This window comes from Bos javanicus, chromosome 15 (assembly GCF_032452875.1).
Source record: "Bos javanicus breed banteng chromosome 15, ARS-OSU_banteng_1.0, whole genome shotgun sequence".
NCBI classification, from domain to species: Eukaryota; Metazoa; Chordata; class Mammalia; order Artiodactyla; family Bovidae; genus Bos; species Bos javanicus.
Genome location: NC_083882.1, coordinates 42122278 through 42138947, shown reverse-complemented (window position 1 = coordinate 42138947; position 16670 = coordinate 42122278). Strand labels below are relative to the sequence as shown.

Sequence of the window (16670 nt, the reverse complement as noted above, 5' to 3'; positions counted from 1 at the left end):
AGGTGGTCTGGTATTCCCATCTCTTTCAGAATTTTCCACAGTTTATTGTGATCCACACAGTCAAAGGCTTTGGCATAGTCAATAAAGCAGAAATAGATGTTTTTCTGGAACTCTCTTGCTTTTTCATGATCCAGCGGATGTTGGCAATTTTATCTCTGGTTCCTCTACCTTTTCTAAAACCAGCTTGAACATCAGGAAGTTCACGGTTCACATATTACTGAAGCCTGGCTTGGAGAATTTTGTCTCTTGAGACTCTTAAGACTAATAGAGTTTTGCCAAGAAAATGCACTGGTCATAACAAACACCCTCTTCCAACAATACAAGAGAAGACTCTATACATGGACAGCACCAGATGGTCAACACCGAAATCAGATTGATTATATTCTTTGCAGCCAAAGATGGAGAAGCTCTATACGGTGAGCAAAAACAAGACCAGGAGCTGACTGTGGCTCAGACCATGAACTCCTTATTGCCAAATTCAGACTTAAATCCAAGTAAGTAGGGAAAACCACTAGACCATTCAGGTATGACCTAAATCAAATCCCTTATGATTATACAGTGGAAGTGAGAAATAGATTTAAGGGCACTCTATCTGATAGAGTGCCTGATGAACTATGGAATGAGGTTTGTGACATTGTACAGGAGACAGGGATCAAGACCATCCCCATGGAAAAGAAATGCAAAAAAGCAAAATGGCTGTCTGGGGAGGCCTTACAAATAGCTGTGAAAAGGAGAGAAGCAAAAAGCAAAGGAGAAAAGGAAAGATATAAACATCTGAATGCAGAGTTCCAAAGAATAGCAAGAAGAGATAAGAAAGCCTTCTTCAGCGATCAATGCAAAGAAATAGAGGAAAACAACAGAATGGGAAAGACTAGAGATATCTTCAAGATAATTAGAGATACCAAGGGAACATTTCATGCACAGATGGGCTCTATAAAGGACAGAAATGGTATGGACCTAACAGAAGCAGAAGATATTAAGAAGAGGTGGCAAGAATACACAGAAGAACTGTACAAAAAAGATCTTCATGACCCAGATAATCACGATGGTGTGATCATTGACCCAGAGCCAGACATCCTGGAATGTGAAGTCAAGTGGGCCTTAGAAAGCATCACTACGAACAAAGCTAGTGGAGGTGATGGAATTCCAGTTGAGCTGGAATTCCAAATCCTGAAAGATGCTGTGTAAGTGCTGCACTCAATATGCCAGCAAATTTGGAAAACTCAGCAGTGGCCACAGGACTGGAAAAGGTCAGTTTTCATTCCGATCCCAAAGAAAGGCAATGCCAAAGAATGCTCAAACTACTGCACAATTGCACTCATCTTACACGCAAGTAATGCTCAAAAATGCTGAATAGGTAGGTGTTAGTTATTATACGACAGACTGTGTGCTAAGTAGCTTCAGTCGTGTCCGACTCTTTGCAACCCTGTGGACTGTAGCCTGCCAGGCTCCTCTGTCCAAGAGATTTCCCAGACAAGGATACTGGAGTGCGTTGCCATGCCCTTCCCCAGGGGTCTTCCTGACCCAGGGATTGAATCCATGTCTCTTAAGTCTCCTGTACTGGCAGGCAGGTTCTTTACCATTAGCACCACCTGGGAAACCCCTATGTCAGACTGGGGGCTTCCAACACAGTTGGTGGCACCATGGACATGAACACACAACAATCCTTAAGCAGAGGGCTTCTGTGCTGAGAATGACTGAATGAGCATCAGCCATCCGGAGAGGTAAGTCAGGAGAGGGAGCTTGGGTTGGAGGGGAGGCAAGACCTCCCCCCAAGTCTTCCTTTCTGAAGATAAGTCTGGCAAGAGGGTGGGTGGGGCCTCGCAGTCCCCAGGAAGGAGGGGCTGGGGTCTGAACTCTGTGGTGACTGCAGATTAGAAAGCAGGTGATGACTCTAATGTCTCAAAAAGAGGAACTGCTATAGTTGGTGACATCCTGGGTGTAAGAGGAAAAGGAAAAGGAAGCATCAAAAGTTCAGGCCTGGGTCACCCTTCCAACCCACTAGGTGCTAATGAGACTCAGGGAGGACTGGCAGGATCTGGAACAGGAGCTGGTTGGAAGGAGGCAAGTTTAGAGGTTCTCTGAGTGAGCAGGAAAACACCATCTGATTCATTCATTCATCCATCTGCAAATATTTAGCAAGGGCCTGCTCTGCGTCCGGCCCACACTAGCCACCGGACAGACAAAGGCCCTGACAGGAAGTGCAGTGTTTACACGTTCAGCTTCTTTGATCTGGAGAAAATGAATCCAGCCCTAGCCTGAAGAGAGTGTCTCTTCAATCCCACCTACCTTTTTCCTGCTCAGCCGCTTCACTAAGTTCTGGAAGCTTGAGCCCCACTAAGTTCTGATTTCTCAGCAGGATGTGCTCCTTTTTAGGGAAAGAAAGACAACATTTCAGATGGTGACCTCAGGCTGGACTCCTCCCTTTGCTGTATGGCTCTGTGACTGCTCAGTCTCACGGAGCAGACCCTAGGAACATGGATAGTCACAACACATGAGGGGCAGTAGGGAGACTGCTTCTCTCCCGGCCCGTAAATGTGCTAGAAACCCCAGCTTCAGCACCCCATTCCCTGAGTCAGGAATTGTCCTTGGTGTGGTTGCCTTTTAAAATCGGCCTGTGAGCCTCAGGGCGAGAGAGCTGCCAGCCACACGGTGGCTGAAGGCTGGAGGACAAACAGAAGCAGGCCTGGGGCTCTGGGGAAAGGAAGGTCCCCTGGGTGTATACGGAGCTGCCAAAGATGGAAACAATCTCTGTGATCTCACGGCTGTGCTCTGAGCTGGCTGGAGCCTCCTGCCTTGTTGTTCTTGGGCAGTGAGTGCCCACTTCTGGGACTTGTGGCCTCTCCTGCCCCCAGCTCCTCAGTGGCCTGTGATGGCACCTCTTGAGATGTTTAACTCTCCAGACCAGTGAGGACTGCAGATTGCCGCCCCAAGGCAGCAAGCCAGCAGCCCCTGCTGCTGGGGGCCTTACCAGGGGAGCTGGGAAGAGATGGGGCTGCTGACTCCAGGTATGTGGCACAGGAAGCCTCACACTTGTACCAAGTCCAAGACCAGTGCCCCCAAGAGGAATTGCCGGACAGGGCTCCTTGGCCCTGGGACTTGTGCTTTCTAAGAGGGTTTTCAGTGTCCCTGTAGCAGAGGCCACTTGGGCGGTTTGCCTCCTGGGTGAAGGAGAGGAAGAGGCCAGCAGAGGGAGCTCTGGCCCAAATGGGAGCCACAGGCCAGGGCCCTTTACCTGTTTCTTTAGCCAGCCGCCCACAACCGAGCAGCTCTCAGGACCCTGGCTTGGGGTAGCGGTGGGGGCTGGGGATGAGGTCAGAGGCAGGGCAGTGGTTAGTGAAATGGGGCTTCCAGATTCTTTCTACTTTGCTGCAGAGAGAAACATGCAGGGGTCTGGGGGTGGCCTGTTGCCTGGGCCTGGCCTCTGATGCCCAGAAGCCCAAGAAGGCAAATGCCTGACTGGCTTCCTTGGTGTCACTCCACGCTATGGAGTCATGGCTGCCTTGGCCTGTGGTCTGGATTGGCCCTCTGGGGAAGGAGGGCTCAGGTAAGGATTTCTTTTAGTAACCTCTTTTCTTCCTCACATCCAGGGCTCTCTCCCCCCATCTCTGGATGCCACCCCCTCTCCCCCAGTCATTCCCTGCTTAGGGTGGCAGCCTCATGACAGACAGTTGTGTCTGGTTTGATGGCCAGTGAAAGCTGGGGACATCACAGATATTGGAAGAAATTCACAAAGAGGGAGTAGCCCTTCCTGGCTGGGAATGATGGATTTGAGGCCCTTTGTTAACAAGCAACAGGGAGGAAAACTTAGGGGCATGACAGAAAGAAAAGCCATCCCATCCTTGTCTGTCCAAGGTGACAGGGCGCTCCATCAAAGGCTTCTCGCTCATAAGGCATCGGCTCTGGCTGGAGCGGGGAAACACAGCCCAGCACTGAGGGCCCATGTACCCCTGCCTACACCCACTTTCCCCTCAAAATGTGGCTTTGTGTGGCAGCTACTTCCCAACTGACCTCGCCCGAGTGAGCGGGCAAAAGCCCTCAAAGATGATATTTATGCAGAGTGCACAGCCCAGCGGGCCTGGCTTATCAGGGTGGGGACATTTAGGGCTCTACAAGGCCCACGTCTGGGCCAGAGCCACCCCAGCTCAGCCCAGCGGTCCTCAGCCCAGGGTGGGGACCTGCACGCACAGCCCACCCCAGGAGGCCCCAGAAACCCACCTCACGAAGCTTGGTCAGTTTCTGCATCCGCACAGGCTGCACTTGTATCTGAAAGTCTTTGAGTCCGGGCGCCTTGGCCAGCTTGCTGCCAGCTTTGCCTGTAAAACGCTTCTCTTCCTCAGCCAGCGGCAGCTTGGCAAGCACTTTCTGCAGCCGGGGGCCAGGTTCTTCGGGGCCGCTGTCCCAGGACACTCCCCGCAGCAAGGGCGGCCGGGACGTCGGGGGCCACAGCTCAGCTTTGGAGCCAACCTTGGACCCTGCGGGCTCTCCAACTGTACTCTTCCCCTGGGAGGCCTGGGGAGCCACCCCCCCAGAGCCCTGGGTTGGACCTCTGGGCAGAGGGTTGCCCTCCTTGGCTGTCTTTGCCAGCGGCTTTCCCAGCTCGCTCTCCACGGGGCCAGGCTGGGGGCTGTTAAGGGCCATCTTCCCACCACTGCCTGGGCCAGAAGCTGGGCCCTTGGGTATGGCCTCCGGGCGCTGGAGGGGATCGAAGTTTTCCTTTTGTTCTATTGTAATTTCTTTGGACTTCTCAACTGTGGGAGAGCGGGGAGTCAGCCTGCCCTGAGACAGTTTTCTCTGGTCATTCTGCTTCCGGTCAGCTAGCCCTTTGAGGACGTTCTGAAAGAGACAAGGTAAATTTGGGACCCCGGAGGCAGGTTGGAGAGAAGAAGGGTGAGTTCACTTCTGCTGTGGGGTCTCTACCCCACAGACTCTGCTAAGGGGACTACACGTAGCGGGTGGGCTAGGTAGAAAGGGAGGACTGCAAAGTCACATCTGAGCCAGTAAAGGGAACCTACAAACAAGCTGGAGGTTTGTAAAACCGACAGGACAAGGGGACCTGCCATTCAAAACCTGCCAAGAACTTCCCGAGGGTTAGGAGCTGCAGAGGACAGTGGAACGGAGGGCAGCATGGGGGCAGTCACAAGTTCTGGCTTTGACTCAACTGCCCCAGATTCTAGCCCTGACTGCCTGTCAAGGCCCTTAACTCTTAGGGCCTCAGATTTCCCGTCAGGTTTGTAAAGAAAGAAAGAAAGAAAGAAAGTGGAGTCGCTCAGTCGTGTCCAACTCTTTGCGACCCCATGGACCCCGTAGCCTAGCAGGCTCCTCCGTCCATGGGATTTTCCAGGAAATAGTACTGGAGTGGGGTGCCATTTCCTTCTCTAGGGGATCTTCCCAACCTAGGGATCGAACCCAGGTCTCCTGCATTGTAGACAGACTCTTTACCATCTGAGCCACCAGGGAAGTCCTAAACTCCCTGAAATTATATGCAAATGTATATGTGCTGTTCATGGGCTGTATGTATTTTTCTGGGAAGAGAATCCACAGCTTTCAACAATTTCTCAGAGTTCTATGATCCAAAAGAGGCTACAGATCACTGAATGAGGTGATTCTTGCAAGCTGATATTTTACTGTTCAGAAGTTCTAAGATTCTACATTCTTTCATTTCCCAGGGAAAGCTGCTTTGTGAGGCGCATGTGGGTCTGTGTGGGTATTTGTGTGGCTGTCCTGTGTGTGCACTGACACTCTAATAGAAGACTCTGTCCCAGACCCAGTTCTATTAATAGATGAGATTATATTCTATGCTGCCCTTGACACCACCTTGAGCAGGTGACTCTGAGCAGATGTGGGACTCTTCCTTTGCTCATCAGCCAAGATAAAGTTTTCCGGGTGACCCCCAAGAAGAGCCTCAACTAGGGGCTGGAGCTTCCCTGCAATTTTCATGCAAGCTGACTGGAACAGCAGACTTGCCCAGCTTTTGCTGGGTCCAGAGGTCCCGCAGGTCTCCGGCAGCAGCCTGACTGGGGCTCTAGGGCTATGAGCAGGACCACCATGGAGGTCATCCCCACTCAATCCCACCTCCTCACCCCTCCTCCTCAGAATTCTAGTCAACTCGGGGCAGAGGAAACTTCTAGCCTCCTCAGCCTGGACCTTCCACTCACGCACACCCACTGGCAGGCTGCCCAGGGCCTAGCCTTCTGGGACACCGTGTCTCCTACACTCAAATCATCCCAGTTGGGCAGAGCTCAAACTCACAGACTCGCCAAGGTGAGGTGAAGGGACTTCGGCCTCATCCCCCTTCTGCTGGAGAAAGTAAACACGAGTTAGCCAGCCACGTGAAGAGACCCTATCTCCTCTTGAAACACCCTCAAGGAGACCCTACAGTGGTGTCAATGCCTCCCCCACCCAGCAGCCCCACCTCCAGGGGCTCACGGGGCGCCTCTCAGGAGTTAAGGGGTAAGAGAAGAGACTAGCTGGCATAGAAACCCCACAGCAGCCCCATTACCTGTGGCGGTGCTCCGGGCAGAGGGGACGGTGGGCCACTGCACACATCCAAACCTAAAATAGTCCAGATGCTGCTGAGTGACGCCCAGCGCCCCCAGACTCTCAGCTGTCCTCCCCACAAGGTCCTCCCTTAGGTCCCTCAGGCCTGGAGCCAGTGTTTGTTGAATACCCCTCACAGTGCTGCTCTACAGGGAGCCCTCGTCTAATCATTACAGAAACCACATAAGCAGGCTGGGGCAGAGGGAGAGCAAGGCCACACAGCCAAGAGAGTCAGCACTGGGCTCTGAACCTGGGTGGCCTGGCCTGAGCCTGAGCTTGCCCAGCAGCTCTGACCAGGGCAACCTGCTCTCCTGGGCACCTCACTCCTTCCCTGGCTGAGCTTCAGTTATGGCTCTGAACACAGCCTCATGAAGGGAAGCAGTCAAGATACAAATTGCGGCCCAAGTAGAGGCCTTTGCAGTAAGCTCTGAGGTCACCTCTCTCCAAGGCCTCTCTAGACAAGGGGCCCCAGTCACAGCTCGCTCCCACCACCTTGCACGCATCCTCACCCTGGGCCAGGCCCACTTCCACATGCTAGCTCGAAGCCCTGAAAGCAAGCATATCCTCCTCCTCTGAGGCCGCCCAGCCAGGCCCCGGGGGAAGGGGCCAAGAGAGGGTCCTGATTGGGAAGCCTGCAGGATGGGAGCCCTGGGGCCCAGGGTAGGGACTGAGCCGCCACCCAGCAGGAGGAGCCAGGGCAGGTGACTTCCAGGGACTGGACCTTACCAGGCGGCGTGGGGACGGTGAGGGAGTTGCTCTGAGAGGATGCAGGAGAAGCTCCGGGGCTGAGGTTTGGGGAAACAGCTGTGGAGACACACAGATTGGCCAGCATTAGTGAAGGCTCAGGACTTCAGTCTGACAAAGACATCCTTTCAGATCGTCTCACCCTTGGGGACCGGGTCTGCCTCGTCGGGTTCACAGGCTGATTCTCAACTCTATACAAGGCCACTGCCATAGCCTAACCCCTCCCTGCCCCAACAGAGGGGGCACTGAGGTCACTTAGGGGTGACAGACGGCAATTTGGATCTTACTCCTTGGTCTGCCTGGCCTCAACCCAAAGTACCTTCTAGAAACAGAGGGCCTGGCATCGCTTGGCAGGTATAGGTCCAAAGGCTGTACCTCTTAGGCTTGTCAGGATGCCCCTGATTTTAATTGCACCCCTTGTCTCCTAAGTACATTCAGACTTGTCTAACTGCCCCAAATTCTTGCTCAAGAAAAAAGAGTGACTTTAGCCAAAGGGTTAACAGGAGGATTTCAGGGTCCAGGAAAACCTTCTAATCCAGAAATTTCATTAAAACACCAAAGACCACCTTCCCTTCCCCTTAGTAGCTAGGATCCTTCCCAGGGTCTCCAGCTGGAGGTCAAGGAGAGGGAGCCCAGTGCCGGCCTCTCCTGACCTTCGCAGAGGAGGTGCCCATAGAGCAGGCCTCCTGGGGATGGTGAGATGCCATACAGACCTGACTTGCGGGGTGGCCCAGGGGTCTGTGCACACTGGCATCACAAAAGGGTTTCTCTTCTTTCAGGGTTCAGGGACTGGGGAGCCCAGGTCAAGTTCACCAGTATCATATGGGCTAGTATTTCTTGGCAAAGCAGGAGGACACAATGGTAACATATAGTCCCCCAAAACTGAAAGGTAAGAGAGTTTTCTGGGCTAGAGTTGCGTATTTCAGAGCTTCTGATATGGGGCAAGATGCCCTCCCCTCACAGGATCCTCTTCATGAGGCTCAGTCCTCCTGGGGCTTAGAGGCCTGGTGGCAGGTGCTTTGAGGGCACCGCTCAGAACCAGGGCTCCTGCTACAACTGATGCCCAGCCCTCCCCACCCCCACCCTTCAGAGGGGCTCAGAGCGGCCACCTGGCCTCCTACCTGGTGAGGACTCTCCGGGACTGCTCCTGGACTTCCTTCCACGGCGGGTCAGGAACCGCTCGCTCACCAACTTGGCTTCCTCCAGTAGCGCCAGGTTTTTCTTCTTGTCCTCCTCTGAGATGCTGATGTCTGGCAGCTGGTCATTGACCAGGTCAATGACGTGCCCTGCAGGGTCTGCAGAGGCAAGTGAGCTCCAGGTGAGACCCATGGAATCCTTGGTCCCTCAGGGCCTCAGCCCTGCCCCCAACCCCAAGCCCCCAGCCCACGGATGCTGCCCAGAGTGGACTCGGCCAGCCAAACCTCGGCCCAATGCCAGGCCCCGGAGAGGGCTCCGAGGGGACAGACAGGCTCCCTCAGCAGGCCTAGCCCCACCAGCCCATGGCGTGGCATGCCTTCTGCCACAAATGGCCATGAAACCCCCCATGAAATTCCCTGTCCTAACTTCTTCCATCAGGAGCCCCACCCGTGCTGTCTGCTCCCCTAGTGTCCTTCCTTTGGGTCTCTGTTCCTTTAACGAGCCAAGGACACAATTCTATGGCTACCTTCCATCGTTTTGCCCTCTATTCACACTGTTCAGCCCTGTGCTGTGCTAAGTCGCTTCAGTCATGTCCGACTCTGTGTGACTCGATGGGCTGTAGCCCACCAGGCTTCTCTGTCCATGGGATTCTCCAGGCAAGAATGCTGGAGTGGGTTCCCTTGCCCTCCTCCAGGGGATCTTCCAGACCCAGGGATTGAGCCCGTGTCTCATGTCTCCTGCATTGGTAGGCGGGTTCTTTACCACTAGCGCCACCTAGGGAGCCCCTCTATCCTTATTCTATCCTTCTCCAAAACTTAACCCTATTCTTCTCCAAAGCTGCCCCTTCTCCAGGAGACTTTCCCTGGATGAGTGGTACCACCTCTCACCCAGCTGCTCAGAAACATGAGAGACACTCCACACTCTTTCTTCTTTCTCAGTCCACCCAGGTCCCACCAACTCATCATCAAGTAAATATCCCTGGAACCTGTGCCTCATCGCCATTTTTGCTCATCAGCTGTAACTTACTTGCTCAATTACATCAGCACCTCCCAGGTCCTTTCCACCTCCGGGTTACCTGCACCATCCCATCCTCTGCTGCCTCTCAGAGGGACCATCCCGAGAGCCTCCTCTGACCATGCAGTTCTCCCGCCTCAGCTCAGCAGGATTCCTCACGGTCTCCAGGGTAACATCAGATAACCAGCTGGGCCCAGCCGCTCTTCCTGATCCCACATACTCCTCTCCTCCAGCCCCTCTGTGGTGAACGGCTCCCGCTGTGCCTCTCCAGCCTCCTTTCCTCCTTCTTCCAGTCAGAGCTCCCCAGTCTCTACTGGGTGAAGCTCACTGGAGTCTCAGTCATGTTGGGAAATTAGGAAGGAGCTAAACCCTGTTGCCCACCTCGTCTCATGTACCAGTAATGGAACTGTGTACCATCCCCAGCCAGCCAACAAGCTCAGTCCCCCTGGGTGGCTGGCTCAGGAATGGCCAGGTGAGGCAGTGAGAGGCAATTCTGAGAAAGGTGTTGGGTATACGGGAAAGAGGAACTCTCTTTTCACTGAAGGGGTATAAGTTGCTCATAGACATTTTCCCAGAAGTAAACCAACACAGAGAGGAGACTTGGGAGAGGAGATGAGATGATTGCTCATGACCCAGCGTGAGCACCTGGGGTTAGCACACCCCGAAAACACAGACCCTGGCTTTTATTTTTATTTTTTGGCATGAAGTAGTATAAGCTGTATTTCTTATACGTATTTCTTATGTAGTATAAGAAGTATTTCTATGATGTGAGAGTCCTGAGTAATACACACAGCAAAGCATTCAGTTGCTCTGTTAAGGTTCCTGTTCCCCAACAATGTTGCTTCTTCCATCCAGATGACCTTTCCTCTTGTCCACCTCTCTAAGGCACAACTCAGATACTCTCCCGTCTGGAATACCTATCCAGCCTTCCCCGTCTCTAGCCAGAACTGGTCCCCTTCTTGACTCAGTTTCCCTAACACTTCTGTGAAGGACCTTGCCACACAGTGTCTTGATTCTATCTGTTCACTTGTCAGTCTCCTCACCGACAGTGAGTGACATGCAAGCAGAGACCACACCTGTATTTGTGATGGTCCAGAGCAGGCTCCGAGATACACTGCGGAAGGAGAAGGTGGTTGGGGCAGCCAGCCTTGCAGCTAAGCACACACCTACCTGGATGTGGGCCTTTCTAGCTGGGGGTGGAGTGCCTCACCCAGCCCGTCTGTCTCCCTTTGCCTCATCTTCCTCTGACTTGTCTTTTTACCAAAACAAACTAAAATCAGATATAATACTTCTGGGCTCAGACACAGAGGGCTCATCAATTTTGCCCTGTTGGGCTTCTAGAGACGGACTTATCTGAGAAACAGGAGTGGGGAAGCTGGCCAAGCTGCCAGACCTCAGCCTTCCTACTCAAACAGACCTTCAGCTGGACCTCTACCTCTGGTTGCAGAAATAAGAGAAATCAGCTTAGCCCTTACCCACAGAAGTCAGCGAAGCAGTGGAAACCTTCAAGTGTCGGTGAGAAAGCCTCCTGTGGGGACTGTGGGCTCTGAAAGACAGGACAGAATCACCTTGTTAAGAAAATTGGTCCACAGAGCATGTAAATAGGTGTCTAGATGCTTGCCTATGCTTTCTAAGTCATCCTAGATCATGGCTTCCAATCTCATCTAAGCTTGGGATTTGGTAGAAACACACATTCTCAGGCCCCACCCACCAACAGGATCAGAAACTCTGGGGATGGGGTCCAACACCCTGTGATTGATTGAACAAGTCCCGTCCTCCACCACCAGGTGCTTCTGATGCTTGCTAAACCACTTCCCTGAGGAGAGGTAACTTTGTTTATCAGGGCTCAGACTCTGAGCACCTAACTTGCAGAAAACTCATAAAATGTGAATAATTGCCTGGTAGAGATGCAGATGATTTCTGTTGGAGAAAAAAGATTAAAAAAGTAAGGTTTCATTGTTCCGTGAAACATTAACCTATTTCATATCTAACTGAAGCAATCTTATTCCAGCTTTCTTGTCCTCCTCACTGATTATATTAAGTATGTCCATTTCTTGTATCCTCTTTTGAACCAGCTTTGTATTCCTGTTGGTCCCCAACCCCCATTAATGAGCTAAATAAATCTTTGACACATAAATCTTTGACACATGCTCATTACATATCTGTATTAGGGTTATCTTCATAACTTTTTGGAAATTATACTCAGGCCATCTCATTCTAGGTAGACAAATGCATGAGGTAGTGCTGTGTAAGACTGAGGCAGTGACATCTCTGTGCCTGTGAGCCAGTATTCCTCCCACGAGGTCATCTGCCACACAGGCAGAATACTAGTCAAGAATCCACATCTTCCAGGTCTGTTTGCAAGTATATGGACAGATATTATAGGAAACTCCCCTGCTATGACTTGTGCTTTTCTTAAAGGTTAGCCAAGTGCAAAGATCTGAATCCAGGAGAGAAAATAATATGGGGGAAAGGGAGATGATGGAAAAATGCCATGCTCTCTCTCTCATTTTGAAAAACCGTTTGGTTTTATTTCATCAATAAAATCATCAAGAAAGAAGAAAAGATTTATTAAAAAAAAAAAAAAAGAGTTGTCTAATCCCACATGCTAGGAAGTAGTACCCTTTATTGCATAGGTTAGGCACAGAGGATGTACCTGTTGACCGGGTTTTTGTCAGTTTCTTCTTCTGGTGAACTGGCATCCCCAGTCAGGATGATGGTGGGTGGACTGCAAGATATTCCTGTGGTGGCAGGGTCCTGGTGATTTAGAACAAGAACACAGATGGAGTTAAGCTTCCAGGAGCTGGAACATTTATTCCAGCATCATGATACCAGAGCCTTCTTGAAATGGGCCAAAGGAAGTTTATTTGGATTATCCAGAAAAAAGAAAAAGAAAAAAAGTTTCTCCATCATTCACCTAGCTTAACTTGGTCTATCTTTTATGCACTAAGATTAGGAAGCCACAAAGCAATCCCTGGTTATTTCTCACTGCTGCTGCTGCTGCTGCTGCTGCTGCTAAGGCGCTTCAGTCGTGTCTGACTCTGTGCGACCCCATAGACGGCAGCCCACCAGGCTCCTCCATCCATGGGACTTTCCAGGCAAGAGTACTGGAGTGGGGTGCAATTGCCTTCTCTGTATTTCTCACTAACAATGTATTAATAGAAAAAGAACAGTGGAGTCCTCAGGCTGCAAGCAGCCTGCTTGGGGAAGGATGCAGGCCAGCAGAAAAGGTGGCGACACATGTGTTCCTGACACCCAGTGACAGTCCTCCATGCGGCTGATGTGACATTTCAATAAAGTGATTTGTTCCAGGGGTAATGGAACATGGTGTTTAACTTTTATCTTTGTGAAAATGTTTATATAAATAAACAAACATTTCTGAAATAATAACAAAAGTTACAGGCCAATCCTTAAATTTTTGAGATAGTTTGTAACTACTAAGCAAAATAGAACAAAACTTCTCATCATCAAAATGAAAGTTATTACACTGCAGATTGGAGCAGCTGTAGTGAAAATGGTATACTGTTATGCTGCTAATGGCTGTGTGAGTGGTAAAACCCTACGTATACAAATGTAACATACAAATGTGTATGTTCCAAATATGTATAATAAGTACTTGTTGAGTGAGTAAATGAATGAATGAAATAAAAGCATGCTGTATAGGATATACAACAAAATTCATAAAGATACATGTCAACCTGTGGATCTGGAGATAGAAATAGGACCAGTGAACAGGAACAATAATGTCTTTGATTTCTCTGCCACCTGCTGTCCCAGTGTACCCACCTCAGAATTGTTCCCAGTTATATTTGGGAAACTCTCTGGGGGTCCTCTTTATGACCCTTCATCATTTTCCTTCTTCTTGCCCTGCTCTCCCACACTGGTGTGTGCTGTTCCAGCCCTCTGCAAATGCCCTACTTCCCCTACCAAAGGCCTGTCTCCCCATGCTCCTGAGCATGTCACACCACCTACAATATCAGTGCAGCTTCCTGGAGCTTCAGAGAAGTGGGTCCCCACAGCCACTTTCTGTGGAGGTCATGTCCTTCTAGAGTCCCTGGAGATTAGTGCTCTTACCTCTACCGGCCTTGATGAAGCCATGGCCTGGGGGCTGCCCTCACAGAGCCAGGCTGAGCTGTGTTCTTAAGTCCTTGGCATGCAGGAGTTGGCTTTTAGCAAGATGGGGAGGAGGCCCTCTCTCCTTTTCACATTATTCTTTCTTGTCAAGTGGGTACTATACAGAGTCATCTGGACTTCTTGATTCCCACAACTTTTAGTGAAACCAGCTCTTCCATTTTCATCTGCGTCTATTCCCTCCCTTAGCCTCAAACATGAAGCCAGGTGAGCTGGGGAAGAGTCTCTGAGTCCAGCCAGGGAACGCCAGATCCCTGTGTTCCACGATCTTTCAGCAGGAGGGAGCTGTAGTGATGAGACAGGGGGAAGCCCTCAGAATCCCTGAGCACATGGAAGGAAACTTCAGACAAGGACTCTGGCTGGGTAGGAGTAGGAAGCAGCATTGCCTTTTTCCTTTTCCTTTGGAAGACTCACACCCTCAAATTTCTGCTCATCATCCACTAGTTGTGTGTCCTCGGGCAAGCTACTTGACCTCCCTATGCCCCATGATAACTCACAAGGCTGATGTGAGGATTAAAAATAATGTTGAGAAAGTACCTTAGCACAAGACTGATATATAAATAGTCATACCACTGTCAAATCACTTTTCTCTCTCGCTCAACAAACACATTTTAGTTATGCATCATGAGCCAGAAGCAGTTTGAGATACAAAGACCCTCATGAGCTCACAGACAAGCAAGGGATACAGAGAAGTAATTCATACTGATAATACATATAAGGTGATAAGGGATGAACCACATTCTTTGAAAGCTCAAAGGAAAGCAAAGCAAACTCTCTTATGAGGGGAGCTGGAGAAGACTCTCCAGAGGAGGGGACATTTAAGCTAGCTCCTAAGGGATGAATATGAGTTTGCAATACAAAGATATTAGAGGAGGGACCTCCCTGGTGGTCCAGTGGTTAAGAATCCGCCTTGTAATGCAAGGGATGGGGGTTTGATCCTTGATTGGGGAACATAAGATCCTACATGCCATGGAGCAACTAAGCCCACAAGCCACAACTAGAGAGTCTGTGTGCCACATCGAAAGATACCACATGACTCAGTGAAGATCCTGTGCTGCAACTAAGACCCGACCCAGACAAATTTAATTAATTAAAAGTAAGATATTAGGGGAGAGGTTTTGGGCAAAGGAAACAGCATTAGTAAAAGGCATAACAGCACTAAGGATTCACGAGTGTAGCTGGAGCATAGACTATGGAGTAGGTGAAATAACTTGCTTACTCTTCCCCCACCCCTTTCCCTCTCTCCCTCTCTCTGTTCCTCCCCCCAACCCAGCTTAGCTCCATTCATGGTGTAGATTGTTTTACCCCCCTTTTTTTTAATGAATGACACAAAAGTTTTCAAAAGTCTTAGAGTCTAAGAGAGCGGCCAGTCTGTAAACTTTTGTACATTATTACACTTTATTCTGTCTATTCATCCAGCAAACATTTATTGAATGCCTACTATGTGCTAGGGCCTACGCAGACAAAGGTGAACCAGGACCTCTGAAATACTCCGCTCCCCCTAACTAGCACAGTGGGAGGGGAGTGAGGTAGAAGTAGCCTCCTCCTCACCGCTACCCATCCCAGGTAGGGTCCCACCGGTCCAGTCCCGTTGGGTGCCCTCAAGGTTGACGCTGTGAGGTAACTGGTCTCCAAGGCACTGGAGGAACTGTTTTCCAGTGGAGTTTTCCCTGACTCCTGGTGAAAGTGATGAATATGAGTCACTATCCAGAGGTGATTGTCATCCACAGGGTTGCTGGTACCCTCACCCAGAGGAAGGTCAAGGGCAAAGATTCCCACACAGAAAGGCAGAAACAAGCTCCTGGCGGCGAGTGCCAAGTGTGTAAATAAAGACTGCTGCTGCTGCTGCTAAGTCGCTTCAGTCGTGTCTGACTCTGTGCGACCCCATAGATGGCAGCCCACCAGGCTTCCCTGTCCCTGGGATTCTCCAGGCAAGAACACTGGAGTGGGTTGCCATTTCCTTCTCCAATGCATGAAAGTGAAAAGTGAAAGTGAAGTCGCTCAGTCGTGTCCGACTCTAGCGACCCCATGGACTGCAGCCTACCAGGCTCCTCCATCCATGGGATTTTCTAGGCAAAAGTACTGGAGTGGGGTGCCATTGCCTTCTCCAGTAAATAAAGACACACACACACAATTTGAAGTTGCTTAAAAGCCAGGAGGCACAAAGCAATCAGGGAGAAATCCTCTAATCCCCTGATGGAATGCCCTGGAAAGTCCTCATGCTCTCCTTCCAAAGTGTACAAAATATACACTAATAAAATCAAATTGTTCTCTCCTTAATCAGCTCACAGAAAGCTCCAGGCAATATCTAATTTTCTGCAAAACTGTTTTTGTAGGGAACATTTAGTCTTGTGCTGGCTGGGTTTCACTTTAACGGGGGAGTCAGCAATCAGGAGAGAGTGTGGGAAGATTCCAGAGGCCCTGCTGGTGAATTCTGCCAGGTTTTAATGCCGTGTAAATACTCATCCTTGCTCCCGCTCTGAGCTGCCAAAACAGAAGGTAGGGCTCAAGAAAGCTTGTTGGGCGGCGCATTCAAACAGAATCTACCAGGCAAGTTCCTGGCTCCAGGACTTCAGGACTCAGGCTCTGGAGCCACACTAATTCACGATACAGCTTTTCACATTAGTTGTGTGACCTTGGGCAAGTGACCTCACCTTTCTGTGCCTCATCTATAAAATAGCTATCTCACAATATAATTACAATTCCACAGACTGATGTAGAAATAGGATTACCAGATAAAATACAGGATGCTGCTGCTGCTGCTAAGATGCTTCAGTCATGTCTGACTCTGTGGGACCCCATAGACGGCAGCCCACCCTGTTACATTTGAGCTTCAAATAAACAACAATTAATTTTTTAGTGTAAGTAGGTCCCACATACTTACACTAAAGTATTCAGTGTAAAGGAGCTCTGAAGGTAAAGACTCTGCCTTCAGTGCAGGAGACCAGGGTTCGATCTCTGGGTCAGGAAGATCCCCTGGAGAAGGGAATGGCAACCCACTCCAGTATTCTTGCCTGGAGAATCCCATAAACAAAGGAGATTTGCAGGCTACATTCCATGGGGTAGCAAAGAGTCGGACACGACTGAGTGACTAACACACATGT

General features: G+C 50.4%; 1 protein-coding gene across 6 annotated transcripts in view; it reads right to left on the bottom strand.

Annotated features, from left to right (window-relative positions):
- IRAG1 (inositol 1,4,5-triphosphate receptor associated 1) overlaps positions 1-16670 on the bottom strand; it is a 125951-nt gene that overhangs the window by 49587 nt on the left and 59694 nt on the right. For 3 of the 6 annotated variants that reach the window (XM_061440799.1, XM_061440803.1, XM_061440802.1), the window contains 8 exons: positions 12092-12192; positions 10911-10981; positions 8406-8579; positions 7267-7344; positions 6503-6555; positions 6253-6297; positions 4219-4836; positions 2290-2368 (listed from right to left, as the gene is read on the bottom strand). In XM_061440799.1, coding sequence (XP_061296783.1) covers positions 2290-2368; positions 4219-4836; positions 6253-6297; positions 6503-6555; positions 7267-7344; positions 8406-8579; positions 10911-10981; positions 12092-12192 — 1219 coding nt within the window. Of the gene's footprint in view, positions 1-2289; positions 2369-4218; positions 4837-6252; positions 6301-6502; positions 6556-7266; positions 7345-8405; positions 8580-10910; positions 10982-12091; positions 12193-13509; positions 13852-16670 lie in introns of all 6 variants that reach the window. The other 3 variants (XM_061440798.1, XM_061440800.1, XM_061440801.1) reach the window with 2 other exon arrangements.